The sequence below is a fragment of the Oculina patagonica genome, chromosome 11, assembly GCF_052425735.1.
Source record: "Oculina patagonica isolate OP01 chromosome 11, crgOcupat, whole genome shotgun sequence".
In the NCBI taxonomy this organism is placed as follows: domain Eukaryota; kingdom Metazoa; phylum Cnidaria; class Anthozoa; order Scleractinia; family Oculinidae; genus Oculina; species Oculina patagonica.
Genome location: NC_135768.1, coordinates 16,038,317 through 16,054,687, shown reverse-complemented (window position 1 = coordinate 16,054,687; position 16,371 = coordinate 16,038,317). Strand labels below are relative to the sequence as shown.

The 16,371-nt window shown below is 39.0% G+C and overlaps 1 protein-coding gene across 1 annotated transcript; it reads right to left on the bottom strand.

Moving 5' to 3' along the window:
• Nucleotides 1–75: 75 nt before the first annotated feature.
• On the bottom strand, nt 76–16,362 carry LOC144630345 (crooked neck-like protein 1). Its single transcript, XM_078488701.1, has 21 exons — nt 16,200–16,362; nt 14,616–14,705; nt 14,103–14,165; nt 13,901–13,992; nt 12,910–12,993; nt 12,136–12,210; nt 10,402–10,640; nt 9,835–9,941; nt 9,670–9,732; nt 8,893–8,991; nt 8,021–8,221; nt 7,359–7,418; nt 6,955–7,035; nt 6,071–6,136; nt 5,845–5,925; nt 4,575–4,667; nt 2,094–2,195; nt 1,511–1,575; nt 1,291–1,381; nt 986–1,078; nt 76–299 (listed from the first exon to the last, which is right to left on the bottom strand). The coding sequence occupies exons 1-21, from the start codon at nt 16,251–16,253 to the stop codon at nt 180–182; spliced, it is 2,019 nt and encodes a 672-aa protein (XP_078344827.1). The 5' UTR covers nt 16,254–16,362; the 3' UTR covers nt 76–179.
• Between the last annotated feature and the right edge of the window lie 9 nt (nt 16,363–16,371).

Here is a 16,371-nt window from a genome sequence, read left to right as displayed (position 1 = left end):
TTATGTTTTCATGGGATTTTATGATAACGATGTACGGAAGAGAAAAAAAATGAAGCAAAGCTCTTACAGACAACAGTTAGCAAATTCTCAAAATTTATTTAGGTGTAGTAGTAAGCGTTCTGTACATGACTTGCAGTATTGATACTACAAGCGAAACCAGCAGACAAATAAAGACGTATTTATTCTGGTGCTTGTTGTTTTTTCCAAAGCCGAGCCATCTGGAGGAGTTTGAAGTTCGGCATGTTTGCTTCATCGTCAGGAAAGATGTAGTCGTAATACTCTTCCCAGCCCGCATCCGACTGCAAAAAAAAATGAACGGATATAGTTAAAACTGTACTCTTCGATGGTCTTTGAAATGAAGCAGGTTACACGCTCACGTATGCCATTTTAAAAATGGCCCATAAAGTGCTTGTACGAGAGCTCAATGATAATTGAAAAGAAAAGGCGTGAGCTACATTAAAAACCCGCCAGTAAGAACCTAGGTTTTTTTCAGGTTAGCTTAAACAGGTTCTTACATAAATAGTAGTTAACACAACTTTAGGCTATTTAGGTTCTTAATAGGTCCTTATTTTCTGGGGAAAAAATTAACATTGTAGCTAATATAACTTTTAGTGATATTCGGCCTATTATTTGTATAAAAATTGCATACCACACATTTAATGTCTATGTAAAAATGAAGCACTAATCATTTCGAACATGACATTGTATACATGTACAGTAAAGCCTTGCCCAAACTTATTTTCCCAAAAGTAAACATTTATAATCAATTTTAGAAAATGAGAACCTGTTTTGAAATTTTAGGCCAAAAAGTTTTATAAAAATGGGGTATAGTAATTTGCAAATTTTAGCCTAACAGGTTCTGAATTGCTAGGTTCTTACTAGTGGATCGAAAATAGCAATAGCAAGGATCGAAAACAAATCAGGCAACGTTTTGCCCGCTATAAAGGGTTGCGTGACAACCTAACGTCACGCAACAGTTGCTTACCCCATCGTCCGTTTGCACTTTTCTCCTCTTCTTAACCCGTCGAGGCATCTTTTTCTTAATTTTTTCTTGAGCACTGTCGTCACCGTGTTCATCCTAAAACAGTAAATATAATTGTTATAAATAACTAAATTAAAAATAAGAAAGAAGGTTGTCCGCGACGAAGCGAAAACAGCGAGGCAGATGCTAGAAGCGTGGGAAACACGCGCGAAACACGAAACACCCACGAAGGAAAGAAACGCCACACGCGCTAATTCCACGTTTAGCGAGTACTTTAAATGAATAATTGCAGATCATCGATGAATTACCTCAAACTCTTTCCATGCTTCTAACAACATCACTCTTTCCTCTTTTTCTTCAGCATTTCTAAGACATTTGTCTGCACGATCATAAACGCTCCTGAAAAAATAAAATAAATAAATTTGTATTAGCACTGGGGCACGATTTGTTTTGTTATTTTTTTCTTCAACGAAAATTAAGGTCCCTGAATCCAGGTAAAAGAATACATGGCAAATAATTTTCACAAACCTTGCTTGTTCAATGCTTGCCTCGGCTGCGGTGGAGGTCTCAAATTGCGCAAAACTTATCCAGACCTAAAACAGCAAAATATAAAATGAAATTCCGAGTTTTGAAACCGCAAAATTACACGGTGCCACAAAAAAAAAAAATATGAAAAGAGAAACGGGCAGATAGAGAGACTTAACCTTGTAAAATAGCTTCAAAATAACTTCTACAAATTTGGGAAATTTAACAGTAGCAAAAGCGTGCCCCACGGCAATACCAGTGTCTGTAAAATTACCCGACTTTGTGAAGCTATAACTTTAGGATTTTACTTGCTTTCGAGCTGCCTCGAGTTTGAGAAATATACACGCGCGCGAGTAGCCGAAGCCACGAGAACGAAGCGAGCGCGAGGCGGGCGAGTAGAAGACTCGTTCAAATGCGAGCCTCCTCGCAAGCTCTCGCAGGCTACAATTTTACAAAATACGACTCACAAACTTGGTTATTTTACTAATTTTGAGAAGCTCCATTCAGCAATATTGACAGATTTTCGCCACAAGGCCAATGTAGTCCCGTTGTCAAAGCTGAAAAATCGATCGAACAAGAAACAAACCTTCACATGTTGAGTTCGCTTCAGAAGTCTTTCGTACAGATCTCGGGTTCTGTCGTATTCTTCCAAGTTTATCTCAAAATCTATGTACGCTTTCCACAAAACCTGCGAAGAGAAAAAAAATTAATGTAGTTTAAGATCACTTTCTAAACTACCGTGAAGAAAAATGGAGTCAATCGAACAGCGCTGAAAATTTTATAATTTCGATCACCGCAAGTCGACGTAAAACAGCCGAAAAACAATTTTATTTTGCCTGTTTTTTTTGTAAAATATCTGAAATAAAAACAATTACAAAGACTAAATTTGCTTTAAAAAAATACAAATTGGAAAAAAAAAATGCCGGGACCAGGATTCGAACCTGGGTTACTGCGGCCACAACGCAGGGTCCTAACCACTAGACGATCGCGGCACACGACAACTTTGTGTGAAAAATTTACTTTTTAAAACAACGGTGGCTACGTCATTTCCGTTCTGCTCCGCTGGTTCGCTTTTTATCCATGAATTCGCGAAAGAAATGGTCGTTGTTAAGATGGAATTGAAAATACCATCCAACCTGCATTAAATTTTCAGTAAAAAACAGAATAACAAAAGCAACACATAGCGGAGAACGGTCAAGTATAAATTCGACTTCCGGTAACCTGAACTTCCGGTTAACAGTGTATCTCTCCCCAGTCTCACTCTTCGTATTGACACTCGCTCCAGACGTTTCGTTCGAAAACCGTTGTTGTGGTTGTTGTGGTTTTTCTTCTTGTTTGTTTGTTGTTTTGTTTTAATTCCTTCTGTTTTGGATCCGTTCTTTAAAAGCGAAAAAAAGACCTTTTCGCGGTAAAATCAGTCATTTTGATAATGGGGCAAACATGTCGCAAAATACAGAGTTGAGTCAGAGTTTGTTTAATGTTTGGGACAGGGTATTTCAAGGATTTCGATGTCAAATAATATACATAAACTAGAATTTCTGCGTAAATTCTGCAACGTAAATTTAATATATCAAAAGAATGATTTTAACATGTAATCGAATTTTTATTTTTTCATACATTTGTCCGCAAAACGGCGCTGTTTTCTACAGGAAAATTTATAGACAAATGTATGGAAAAGCATAAGGGCGACTTCAAAATGGCAAAACTTTATTGAACCTTTTTTTATTGGGGGTGAGAGTGCCCAAACTCAACAGGGCTCAAAATAACGGCCCGTCAACGGACAATGTCTAGTCAAGATGACAATTTGTCCGCACAAAGTTTCAGTCTGCCTGTCATTTTGACCGGTCACGTACATGGATTTTAAAAAAATAACTGATGACCAGAAGTAAGCAAAACGATCTAATCTTAAAAATTGTAGCTAAAACAGTGAAGAAATAGCGGGGGTTTCTATGCCACGCAAACAAAGTCTATCTAACAAACAGAAGAAACGAATGGTAGTTTTAAACTGCTATTTTCAATATTTTGATCGGTCAAAAACGACACGTGACCGAGCTAAAATCTGTCTGGCCAAACAACTTGACCGGCAACTGTCCGAAAATTACTTTGAGTCCTGCCCAGGGTAAAAATATACTGCTTAGCAGGTGTATTTTTTTGGCAGGTAAGCCCTCAATATTCCAATCGGGAGTTCACGTGAAAGCCGTTTTCCCACCGTTTTATGCGGGTTTAATGCGAATATCTCGTTAGCGTTTCAAGCAATCCAGAAACTCTCTGGTCATTTCACAAATCTATATTTTGCGGTGTTTTGAGAATTTTTGGTGAATTTTGAGGATTTTTGGGAGGAGAAAGTTTTTTAAGGAGTAGTAAAATTTGGAGAAATAAGAAATATTGAACATTAAGTGTAATTTTAAAATTAGAATTTGAAGTTTAGAATTAGTAGATGGACACCAAAACAGTCCCCTGACAACCTGGAGTGCTCTTGCGTGGGGGTCAACTGTTTGGTGGTGTTTCAAAAACAATTTTCTTTCTCATTTTTTCTTTAAACCAGCTAAAATTCACTCAAAATCACATGTACCCCCTCCTTAATTGGGAAGATCGAGGGAGCCTGGAGTGAGTAAAAAAAGTGGACTCGAGAGGTGGTAGTCCCCGCCGTTTTCCTTCTGGTATCCAAGATGGCGGCTATAAAAACGCGAAACATATCTGCCCCGCATAAACTCTTATTATGCCTGGTACGGTCAAAATGGCAAAACAGATTTTTCCACTCAACCATTTGCATGTTCCCCGTCCGAGAATGGAGCATTGGGGCCCGTTTCTCGAAAGTCCCGGAAACTTTTTGGGCCCGCAAAGTCATGTTTAGTTACTTGTATCGGTAACATAAAAACAGAGAAGTGTTAAGGCCTGGAACTTTGCATTAATACGAACAGAGGGAACCTCTGTTCATATTAAAAACAACATGGAATAAAACAGCTCTGTAATCATAAAGTTAGAGATTTTGCTATAGCTTTCCGGGTGCGAAAAATTTTCGGGACCTTCGAGAAACAGGCCCCAGAAAAAGATTGTTCTACTATACCTCGGGCATGTCCAGCAGCGGTTGATTGACAGCCAACTCGAACAGCGCACGTGCCCTGTCGATATCACCAAGAATGCTTTCCAATTCGGCGTACTGAAAAAAAAAAACAACAACAACAACGATAACAACAAGTGCATTATTATTTTTGGGGAGAAATTATGTTGAATGTAAAGTTTGGTTGAATAGAATCCGAAAGATGTTCACAAGTTAAAGCAGCTACGTCATGGACAACACATCTTGAAAAAATTGGCAAGTTCTTTCAAGTTTCTCATTCGTAATCCGTCTTAATCTTCGTCAATCGAAACCATCCTTGGTTATCTTCGGGTTTGTATTACTCCTTTGGTGTTTTTCTACGTTAGAAAACTACTATTTTGAGGTTTCCTTCAATTTGAGAGTAATCAGAAAAATGACCTAAAATATCGTGACATTGCTCCTTTAATGGCACACACCACCATAAAACGTTGGTTGTCAGGCCTAATCCAACTTCGTGAGAGGCTTTGGGTGGGCTGTTACTGGGGGAGCTTATATTGGGGTGGGGTGGGGTGGGTGGAGCCAAAAGCAGCCCTAAAAAACGTTTGCAAATGCAGTGGCAGTTCAGTCGGGGGAACAAGTACCAGTTGATAGCGACACCACTTCTCCGAGAAGTTACTGAGCCCACGGCTTTTGTCAAAGAAGTTGCTAAGCAACATGACGTATTTGCTCGCGCGATTGCTTTCGGAGAACTCATGAGCGCTCGCGCTAGTTTTTGATTGGATGAAATAATTCGGAAATTCTTCGAGTGCTTCAACAAAGATATGCCAAAACTGGCACTTATTCCCCCGACTGAGTTCAGGTAGGCCTTTTCCTGTGATCTACGCTCTCCTTACAAACTCACTCACTACTTATTTGTATTTGAAGTTAAGTGCTGTGTAGGGAGTTGAGTAAGTTAACATGGAAAAGTTAGATTTGGAAGAGCTGATATCCGAAGCGGCTTTTAACCGTAAAATTTATTTTTGTTAACAGACGATTAGGGCTATAATCGAAGACGGGGGATATAAACCAGGGGAAGAGGACTTACAACATACATTTTACAGTACCCGAAAAAAGAAGAAAAATCCTGGTTCGCGCAACTGGAGTTGAACCAACGTAGTAGAGATTCCAACGGGTGGGTGGAGGTGAAGGGTTTTTTTTCTTTTTTTCTTTTATTTTTTTGGTCGGTTGAGTAACTATTGATTTACACCTTTCTCTTTGTTTGTTTGGGCTTTGTTCTCAATATTCGCCAGGAACTTACCTTAACCCACGTGGTACAATTGGCTGGATTGAATTCCAGGAATTTCTCGTACAGCTTACGACAACGGTCAAACTCACGGAGCTGTTCAGAATAAAAGCCCAAAGAAATGCGTTATTTGGGGCTTATCGTGATACACAAGCAATCGAAATAAACAGAGGTATATCGTAAAGTTAAAGGTTTTAAGGAAAATTGCAAAAGACTATAAATTATTCAATTTTTGACTGACCTGTAACTCAAGACCAATGTATTCTCGGAATAGACGGTCCTTGGGGCATTTGCCGATTGCTGTGCCCTGCGAGAAAGAGAGAAACATGTTTGAGCAAAGTTAAAAGGACCCCGGGGGGGCTACTCGAAAAAGTTTTGTACGGGGAGGCTCCGCCCTGAGGTCCAACCCCTTACCCTTTTATATTCCATTTCAACAGAAAAAGCACCCCTTTCGTATACCTTTTACTGAAAAAAGGCACCCCTTTCATATACCGAAAAGACATGACAAATGCCTAAAACAGGAAGTCTTGGTGTCATTTTTATGTAGCGTTTGATAAATTTAAATGATTCAGCCATAACGTGCATCTGTTCGAAATATTTTAATTGAAGACCCTTTTAAATACCTAAATGACCGATATCCCTACCTTTTCATATACCAAAAGTTGTGAAATCCCTACCCTTTTATATACCTGAAGCATGAAAAAGGCACCCCTTTCGGGCGGAGCCTCCCCGTATAGGCCATTATATGGAGTACCCCCCCCCCCCCCGGGAAAGCACCCATGTAGTTAACGGCGCAATTTTGTTCGTTAAAACTATTTCGACTGAATGGTATACTGGTAATAGTTATCGCTTCGCAGTGTCCGGCTTCCATTACAACTTTATACTCCTGAGTGAAGAGGCACTATGAAATTTAAGTGTCTTGCCCAAACAGCCGACAAAACGGCCTTGGTCAAAGCTTTTCGATCCAAAATCCAACGCATAAGAGAATCGCAATAGACCAGCAAGCCTTTCGCATTGTATGAAATAACCACCCTGTTCTTCACTGGTCTAAGTTTTAGCATAACTCGCGCTCTTCATATTGAGACAACTTTTAAGGTAGCAAATTATTACTGTTCTCGAACTTACCAACGCTTGACGAGCAGCTTTAAGATCTTTCTGACGAATTTCAAACTGGGCATAAAGCAGCCATACTTTTCCGAATGTAAACTGTAGAAAAGACAACACACATAAGCTTAGTGACCATTCCAATGCAACCCTGGTCTAAAAAATGCAGGTACTTACTAGTTGAAAATTAAAGGTAAATACTGGGACCTCTAAGGATCTGTTACTAGGAACGTCATGCCAGGCTTCTCCCATTAGGAGAGAGTGTTGTGTGACAATTCACAATGTCGCGCGATCGCATGACAAACCAAGTAACGGTCGCAGAGAAGACTACAATCAATTTACAAGACGAAAGAAAGTACTAGATTCTTGTAGTTGAGCGTTTACACATTTCACAAGGAAACATTACTTTATCCAGGGTACTTTACCTTTTTGTGTGGTACAAGATCCAAACAAGCTCGATACACTTGTCTCGTACGGTCCATATCCTGTGAAACAACAATCATCAAATAATTAATTCTCCTTATTATCTACCATACATTTCTTTTAATGTAAGTTCTGAGATTCTGGTGGTCCATCAAGACAATATCCTCTAGTTGATGATTTTCTTTATTCTCATTGCCTGTCTGCTTGGCAATGTATTGATATTGTAAGGAGAAATAAAATACTGATCACTTAAGAATTTATTGTTGGAGGAGGGCGAGGACACAAGACTTTGAAATTGAGCCCGCCATTGTCAATGACTGATCAGAAGACGTTTCTTAGCAACATTGCTGCAAGGTGACGTCAATGAACGTTTTTAGGCAACAGGACGTATTGTCTTCGTGCGAAGATGACGTGTCACCTGTCGGCTACTCACTTTAGTATTTTTGATTGGATAACAGCAGTCGGAAACCACTCGGATGCTAAACGAAGATTTTACAAAAAAGGCTTCCATTTAACCCGAGTTAATTTGCCAAATTTTAAAAACTTACAATTGCAGCAAGTCCCCACATTACGTTTTAAGACTTACCCATTTTTGCCCCACAAATTACCGTTGACTAATGTATTGTGGTGCTTTTAAGACGAAAAACAATTATTTACACCTTACCTTTGCAATAAGCTCCTCATACAATGCATAGTTAATCCACAAGTAGATATATCGTCTCCACAATCGCTTCTCCTCAGCGGGTGGGACATTAGCGATCGCTCTCTCATACACTTCTCTTACAGAATCTGGATCTGCTTCGCTTTCCATCAAACGAAGATAGTCAAACCACGCATCATAATTACTCGGGTTTGCCTTCACTTCCTGGAAAATGAAATTTCAAGATGGTTGTCAGCCATGAAAAAAAAAACAATTCCCTGACTTTTCTCTAAAAAAGTACGCACCATTAAAAGACTCAGAAATGAAAAATAGCAGGGACAGCGGAACAATTGTTAAATTTGGGGGGGGGTGGCTGACTAGTGACTTAAAGTGGGGGTTAAGAGACCCTCCTCTTGGTAAATCTTTATTTTTACGGAAATATTGGACGGGGGGGGGACGGGGGGCTTGCCCACCCGACTCCATTGACCCTGAGTAGGCAATTTACGCTTTAAAGTTCCTTTAATTTATTAAGCAGAAAAAAAAACAATTTTTTTAACAGTACAGTGAGACAGGCACTCGCGAACATCAGAATAGGAGAAATAAAACGTTCCAATGTAAGAACAAATTTGATCGTCAGGCTTGAAAAGCGCCTCGTTACTCAATTAGCGCTTTACTGGAGATTATAAGCAATAGAAAGTTTCACCCATCAGCCCTAAAATTGATCGCGGTGGCCTACAAGAGGATCAACTGGCAAAAAATTTCGGTATTTTGGGAAAGTGGCGCTTTCGGGGGGTGGTCGGACAGGAAGGGGGGGGATTCGACTGTAGCATCTCTTAACAACAGAACACACCAAATTCATGCATTTTTTACTGACAAAACTAAAACGTTCAACTCACCTCTTCATACTGAAATTTTCTTTTGCTAACAATGACATCTTCTATCCCTCCTTTGTCACCATATTTTTTCTCATGTTGAGTGTATGCCTTGTACAGCTCCTGGCAATATTAATTAATACATAACAATTTAATAGTTAAGTAAAGCCTACTAACGAATAAAGAGATCTTTAAGCTGGTTCCTGTGAATGAAGTAATTTGTTTGTTAGCATGTTAATCTCACTATCGCTTCAAGGTAGGATGAAAATTTGATGGGAGTTTATTTTTGCTTTTCTGAAGATTTTACTCTATCTGCCAAAAAATAACGTCGAAGAAAACCACCAAATGTGGTTTGAACATACAGTTGAATCTCAATAACTCGAACCCTCGAACCTCTCCTCTGAACCATTTTTGATTCCCCTTCAGGTAATTTTCTTACTAATTTTACCCTCGATAATTCGAACCCCTGATAATTCAAACCTTTTTCGAGTTATCAGGATTTAACTGTATAGATTTTTGCAACTATTTTTGAGTTTATGGTTAAATAGCCCTCTTTTTTAAAGTCGAAAAAGTAAAAAGGAAATTAAGCAGAAGTTACAATGTCATGAGTTTCTTGCTCTACTCAAGCAGTCTTGGAATACCGTCTCCTCAACAGTAGATAATGAAATTCTAAAATATTGTTTTCTCTCTTGCTTTAAGTGACATAATTGAAAAAAAAAGTTCCTTGTAAAATAGCCACTCTGTGTATGAACCATTTTCTTTCTTTATTTATTAATTTTTTTAAATAATTTCATCACTTACTTGGCATTCCTCCTTGGGTAAAATTTTCAGAGCATACTGAAAGATCACTCTGACACGATCATGCTGTGGAATAAACAAAACGAAAATGTGAGATTTTTATTACCTGCACAACAACTTAACTAGCTTTCTAGATTTTCAAGTGCAACAGCATCAACAATAAGATACCTCTTTGCAGTTTTCTTCAAATTTTCCAAATGCAAGAAACAGTTTCTCATCTGCATTTTCTTCTCCAAAAAACTCAACAGCTCTTTCATACACATCTCTTGCACCAACTGAAAAGAAAACAATTTTTTTATTTACTATAGTAACAATAAAAACACAGCTAATGAGCCATGACAATCAGACATGGAAAATGGAGAAACTTAAGAGCAAATTACAACTTTCACTTCTAGAAAAAAGCTTTACGTCAAGTGATGTGGTTTGTGTGTGACCATAGACAAGTGGCATGGGTCACATTGTTAATTTATTTTGCTGTTCAAGTTAGATCTAACTTTAAGACTTTAGTAATGAACCCTAGGGTGTGAAAAAAAGCTATTGAGTAGTACTTTCATGTGGTACTGTTTATTTTGCTGTACAAGGTGGTTCTAACTTTTAAGTCTGTGGATGAAACCCTAGTGTTTGACCATTCAGATGAAAGCTATTGACATGTGCAGTACTTTCATGTATTTCATTTTATTTTGCTGTACAAGGTGGTCCAGTCTGTGAAATAATAATGCTGAACACACAACATACCCATATTTGACTGACGTTCTTCAAACTTGGCAAACTTGACCCAGTTTTTAACCTCTGGATGTACCATCACATATCTCTCATATATACTCCTCGCCCTGTCGACCTCCTTGTAACGAAGTTCCATGTTAATATAAGAATGCCACGCCTGTTCGTCAGGTTCCCATTCCATCCAGCGTTCAAAGATCTGCCGTGCACCAGCGACATTACTGAGCATCTCTTCCATGTAAGTGTATTTGTACCTACAAGAAAAAGCAAGTGAACTTAATGTGTTTGCAATGGATTCAAGTTGCTCTAGATACATAGCTCTCTGCATAAATTGCATGCCTATAATGCTTGTATGATTGGTCTGCAATGTGTGCACAGGGCTACAGCTCCATAACTCTCTGCACACATTGCACGTCTATAATTCTAGTATAATAAACCTGTAAATGTGTACAAAGAGTTACTTTAACAGCTAAATAGCTCTCTGCACACATTGCATGCCTATAGTACTAGTATGATAGGCCTGCAATGTGTGCAAGGGGCTCCAGCTACATAGCTCTCTGCACACATTGCATGCCTATAGTACTAGTATGATAGGCCTGCACTGTGTGCAAAGGGCTACAGCTACAAAGACCTCTGCATACATTGCATGCCTACAATTCTAGTATGATAGGTCTGCAATGTGTGCAGAGGGCTACAGCTACATATCTCTCTGCACATATTGCATGCCTATAATGCTAGTATGATAGACATGCACTGTGTGCAAAGGACTAAAAGCTACAGCTAGCTAGCTCTCTGCACACATTGCATGCCTATAATGCTAGTATGATAGGCATGCAATGCATGCAAATGGCTGCATGTACCAGTGCTGTCAATAAGGGCCGGTAGCCGGCCGAAACAGCCGGCTACTGACCAATCTTTGGCCGGCTACTTTCGCCTCATTTTACTGTTAATTTTGGTAGGAAACTTAAAATAAGGAAAATATCACAAAAAAATAATTGTGAGACATCCGCCTCAAACGTCTGAGTCGAAATAAAGACGCATTTCAGGAGTGTTAAACGTGTTTACCTTTCCCAGGCGCGATGGAAGTTGATCGAAGAATCATGGAACGCCTGCAACATTTTCACAGAACAGGATCCAGCAAGAAACCAGCTTAAAATAATGATCAGATTCCGCAAAAATAATTGTAAAACATCCGGCTCAAACATCTGAGCCTAAGTAAAGGCACATTTCTGCAGTTTCAAACATGTTAACCTTTCGGTGGAAGTATAAAAAGTCGAAGCACATGAAAGAGTCGTGGAACGCCTGGGACATTTTAGACTAGACCCCAGGCTTTCGCATGTGCCAAAATGGCGTCCGCGCCAAAGAAACCGAAGCAGACATTGCTGAGCACGTTTGTAAAAGCCAGTGATTGAGATTTTGAGGAAAAGAACTGTTGTAATAAACATAAAATATGGTTAATATAGTCTTAATTTTGCTTGTTCTTTAGGCCCAAATACTGTCAAGAAAACGTTGAAAATAGCATTTCCAAGCATCTAAATTTCAAAATTTTCTGGGGGGGCATGCCCCCAGACCCCCCCAGAATGCTCGCGCCTTCGGCGCTCAAACAGTAGGCTGCCGCCTACTTATCTAGTGCAGCCGTTTACTTATAAACTTATTGACAGCACTGATGTACATAACTGTGCACAAATTGCATGCCCTATAAAGTAAACCAATTATGTTTTCTCTGCCTCTAACAACACATTTGCTTACCAAAACTGGTTCACTCTTGGCAAAATGGTCACTGCTCTGTCCCAGATGTTTCGAGCATGGTTAATCTGTCGATGCCTAATGGGGTGAAATTGAAAAGGATATTCTGTGAGCTGCGATATTGACAACAATTAACACAAATTTAAAACACTTTCAGCTCACAAATTGATTATGATAATTTAGGAGAAAGTAAATGCTGATCATTCTTGTAGCTAGTTTCAAGTATTGTTACTGGTGAACTGGTATGGACAGCTCAGAGCCCAGTTGTTCAAAGGATGGATAAGGTTATTTACTGGATAAATCATTACCAGTGGAAAACGTACAATGTAGTTTGTTTTGCCAACACTTATCCACTGGCAGATAGTGTTTCCTACCCTTTAAGTAACTGGGCCCAGAGATTTGGCTGCAGTACTAGCCTTGTGCTTCAAGGCTGATCATCACAAACACCTGTAACTTTGACTATACTCCACAAAATAATGGATAGCTTTCAATTGATGATTCTTAAGCAATCTTGAGTCGCTATCAACAAAACCTAGTAGGTTTAAAGCCTCTAACAATATTTTATTTTCATAAAAGAATTTAATTTCAAAGCAATAAACAAACGCTTAGATGCAAGCGACGGAACATAGTGATAATCCCTTGGGGTGAAACAGCAGCCAGGATGTGCTAATTCTTTAAGTTTATTATATAAGTTTATATAAGTTTATTTTCATAAAAGAATTTAATTTCAAAGCAATAAACAAACAAACAAGCCAACAAACAGACTGACAAACTCACTTCATTTCCATTTCAGCATATTTCAGCCAGATGGTGATGTTTCTATGGTCCACATCTAAGGCCCTCTCATAAATGGATCGTGCTCTGAAAGGTAAGCAGTATAAAAGAAGAAAAAATTTAGTATACTATTTTATAGTAACATCTCTACAATGTCAACCCTCATGGGAACAAAACTGACCAATCATTTTTGGAAGGTAGCCATAGTGGGAGGCATGATTGCCTAATGGATCGAGCAGTCCAGGTTCAAGCCCTTGCCAGGGTTATTGCATTGTGTTCTCAGGCAAGACACTTTACTCTCACAGTGCCTCTCTTCACCCACTGTAGGTGTATAAATGGATACCGGCGAATTTAAACTGGGGCAACCCTGTGATGGACTAGCATACCATCCAGGGGAGAGTAGAAAAACTCCTAGTCGCTTCACGCTATAGAAACTGAGATAAGCTCCGGCCTGATGGACCACTTGGCTTGAATGCAGACTTTATGTTTTTTTACCATTGTAAAAGGATTATGATAAGAGTCCAGCTTGTGGACTGACACATTCTCAGCTGAAAAAATGGCTGTTGTTGGGTGGTAGTAGCAATAATTATTAAAGGAACATCAGGTAAAATTTCTAAAAGTCCTTTCCAATATTTCTCTTCCCACATGTTGATATCCTTATTACACATGTTGGCCACCTCAAGTGACAGGTCTGGTAGCAGATCTTGCAAGTTACAACAGGAACAATGCCCCTAGCCCCAAAAACAGTAACACCAACCGCTACACTAGCTAGAGGACCAGTAGAACTGCACACTTAGGAGAGCTGCTACACCACTGCAAGTGACTGTTGAATGAACTGGTCATAACTCGACTAAGCAGTGGAGGTCAACTTGAAATTCTACTAACAGTAGTTTTCAGCTGGCTGTTAGAAGATGTTTAACAGTACTTCAGTCAATAATCCGCCAATAAAAGCAATGATAAACTACATGTATACCACTTAGGAACAAGACTCTACCTTTGGATTTCCCTCTGGCTTTCTTCCCACTGAGCATATTTCAACCAGTTGCTAATTACTGATCTGTTTTTACGAAGGCTGTCCTCAAAGGCCTGAAATGAGTAGAGAAATGAAATTATTTTAGTACGTCTTTGCAATAAGTATCTATAATAATTTAAAGTTAAATCCAGAACTCCTAACAAAAAATCAGTATTTTGCAAACCTTTCTTTTGCGAAGCTTGTATTCTTGTAGTTCATCTGGATCACTGATCTTTTGTTTGGGAGGCTAAAATGAAAAAAGGTCAATTTTCAATTCAGTCCATATATTAATTATATTTGCATATCAGTTATACAAGAACGCATTGTAGTTTAAACTTCTTTTTGGTTTGAAATTTCTCAACAAGTTTACTTTTTATTGTCCTGTTTCATGTTCTTTTATTACAACCCTCCAAAATAAGACCATTTTAGTCGCCATGGCAACTAAATTTTGGAGCTGGCGACTTAACTGGAACTAAAGTTGCCAGCCTGGCGACCAAAATTTAGAAGAAGGATTGAAAGCGTGAGCTTAATTTAGCGACTAAAATTTTTCACTGGCAATCAAACTTGAGCAGACGGTGGCCACTAACAAAAAAAATAAACTTGGAGGGTTGTATTACCTAAGCTGTACCTTAAACAGAACTAAAGAAAGTGAAAAATTAATTAAAAATGTATGCATGAAAAAATGATGCCTACTTACTGCAGGTACTAATTCCAACTGCCTTTCCTTTGCTTCTCTCAAGAGCTGCTCAGCTGTGATCTGAACAGGGGCAGGAGCCTTATTTTTGACCTGATAAGAAAAAAAAATCATTTAATTATTTGAAGAGGTTATTAAATGTGTGTTACGTAAACTAAGCAAAGTACAAAATATGCACCTGGGCCAAATGTCCCACACCATGGGGGGCCCATACAAGCGGTGTGAGTGTTTGTATGTTCGAAATATAAAGAAAGGTGTGAGGACATCGAGACAGACTTACACCCATAAAAATAGTGCCTTCATTTAGGCCCAATTTGAGTGAAAGAGTTTTGCATTGACTGTCACTACACATTATAAGAAGAGAACAAGGGTGGAAAGCTCATTTTTGACTGGTCCAATGCCAAGCCGATTTTCATCTGAAATTGGAATCACCCAGCTTCCAAGCTGAACACCAGGGAAACTGAAAGGTTGACGCTTCTTCTCGTGGCATTCAATTGAAAATCCATTTGACGATTCACGCACTAACTGCCGTGTACCGTAGTTTTCAAGAAATGCAGCAATTTTGCCAGGTTGTCCTAACAGTTCGCACAGAAATTGATGCTACTAGGTGCATGTGAAGAGAGGTACTATGAGAGTAGAGTGTCTGGCACAATGTCCACAGATCACCCACGAAAGGTTCGGTTTAGTTCCTGGGATAACCCCTGGTAAGCTAAGATGAGAGCTAGGTACTGAACTACTGGGCAGGCATGCTTTGATTTCTAAAATGGCACCAGCAAGGGGCATTGAAATGATAGCCCTTCTTTTAATCTTGTTACTCAATACTGCAGTGGTGTGCCATGTCCCAGTGGTGTGCCCTTGGAAAGCCTCATTTAAAGCTTATATCTAACGTCATGTTAACATGTATTGCAAAATTAAGCCCGGGCCAAACGAGGATGAGAGTTGATGAGAGTTGACTCACATTCATGTGAGTTTTCGTCAACTCTTATTGACTATCATCGGGCCAAACGAGAACGAGAGTTCGTCAAATTCTCATCGCCTCTCACGAAAAGATTGAGCACGTTCAAAGTTGATGAGAGCGCATGAGAGTCTATGAGAGTACATGACAGTTCCATGCCAAACGAGAGCGAGAGTTTGAACTCTCATCAACTCTCATCCTCGTTTGGCCTGCCCTGGGCTTTATATGATAGTTTTTCTTCTCAGTGTCCAATGGATGATTTTTTTGTTTTAGATCGAGTTAAAGCCCAGGCTTGATCCATAGTTAACAAGTTTATCCAGCTGTAAAAGCTTGTTTCCCTTCTGCTTATCACAATTCTTGTAAGCTTAACACCCACCATAAGAAACAAACTTTGTAATCTAATGATCCTATGCAAAGTTTAAAAACAAAGTACTAACTTCATATAAATTAGAGTTACTTTTTGCTGTCAGCTAAAGTATCATTAGAGATTGAGTGATAAAATCACAAAAACAAGCAATAGGATTTGCCAAAAGCGCGCTTTATTCGAAATACCAAACCCTCGTGTATGTTCGGGTAATTTATCCTGTCAAATTCGCGCTATAATTTTTCTAAAAATCTTTAAATCTACAAACCTTTGCAACTTTCGGAACTCTTGTCTTAGTGGTGCTTGGTTCTGAAGACGCCATGACTCCTCAATAACGCAAAATCAAGCACAAATAATGGCAAAAAATCTGCTTTTCTTTTGACGAACTTCAACTAAAACTCATCCGACATCTTGGAAACGTTTTAGTACCCAGTCCCCCA

Bases quoted from the DNA above. Each gene is read 5' to 3' on its own strand.
- LOC144630345 (XM_078488701.1), bottom strand. From the start codon at position 16,253: ATGGCGTCTTCAGAACCAAGCACCACTAAGACAAGAGTTCCGAAAGTT. The intron at 9,942-10,401 runs GTATGTTGTGTG...TTTTCTTTTCAG, and splicing joins AGAACGTCAGTCAAATATGG to TTGGTGCAAGAGATGTGTAT. The intron at 2,196-4,574 runs GTATAGTAGAAC...TTCTCTTCGCAG, and splicing joins CGCTGCTGGACATGCCCGAG to GTTTTGTGGAAAGCGTACAT.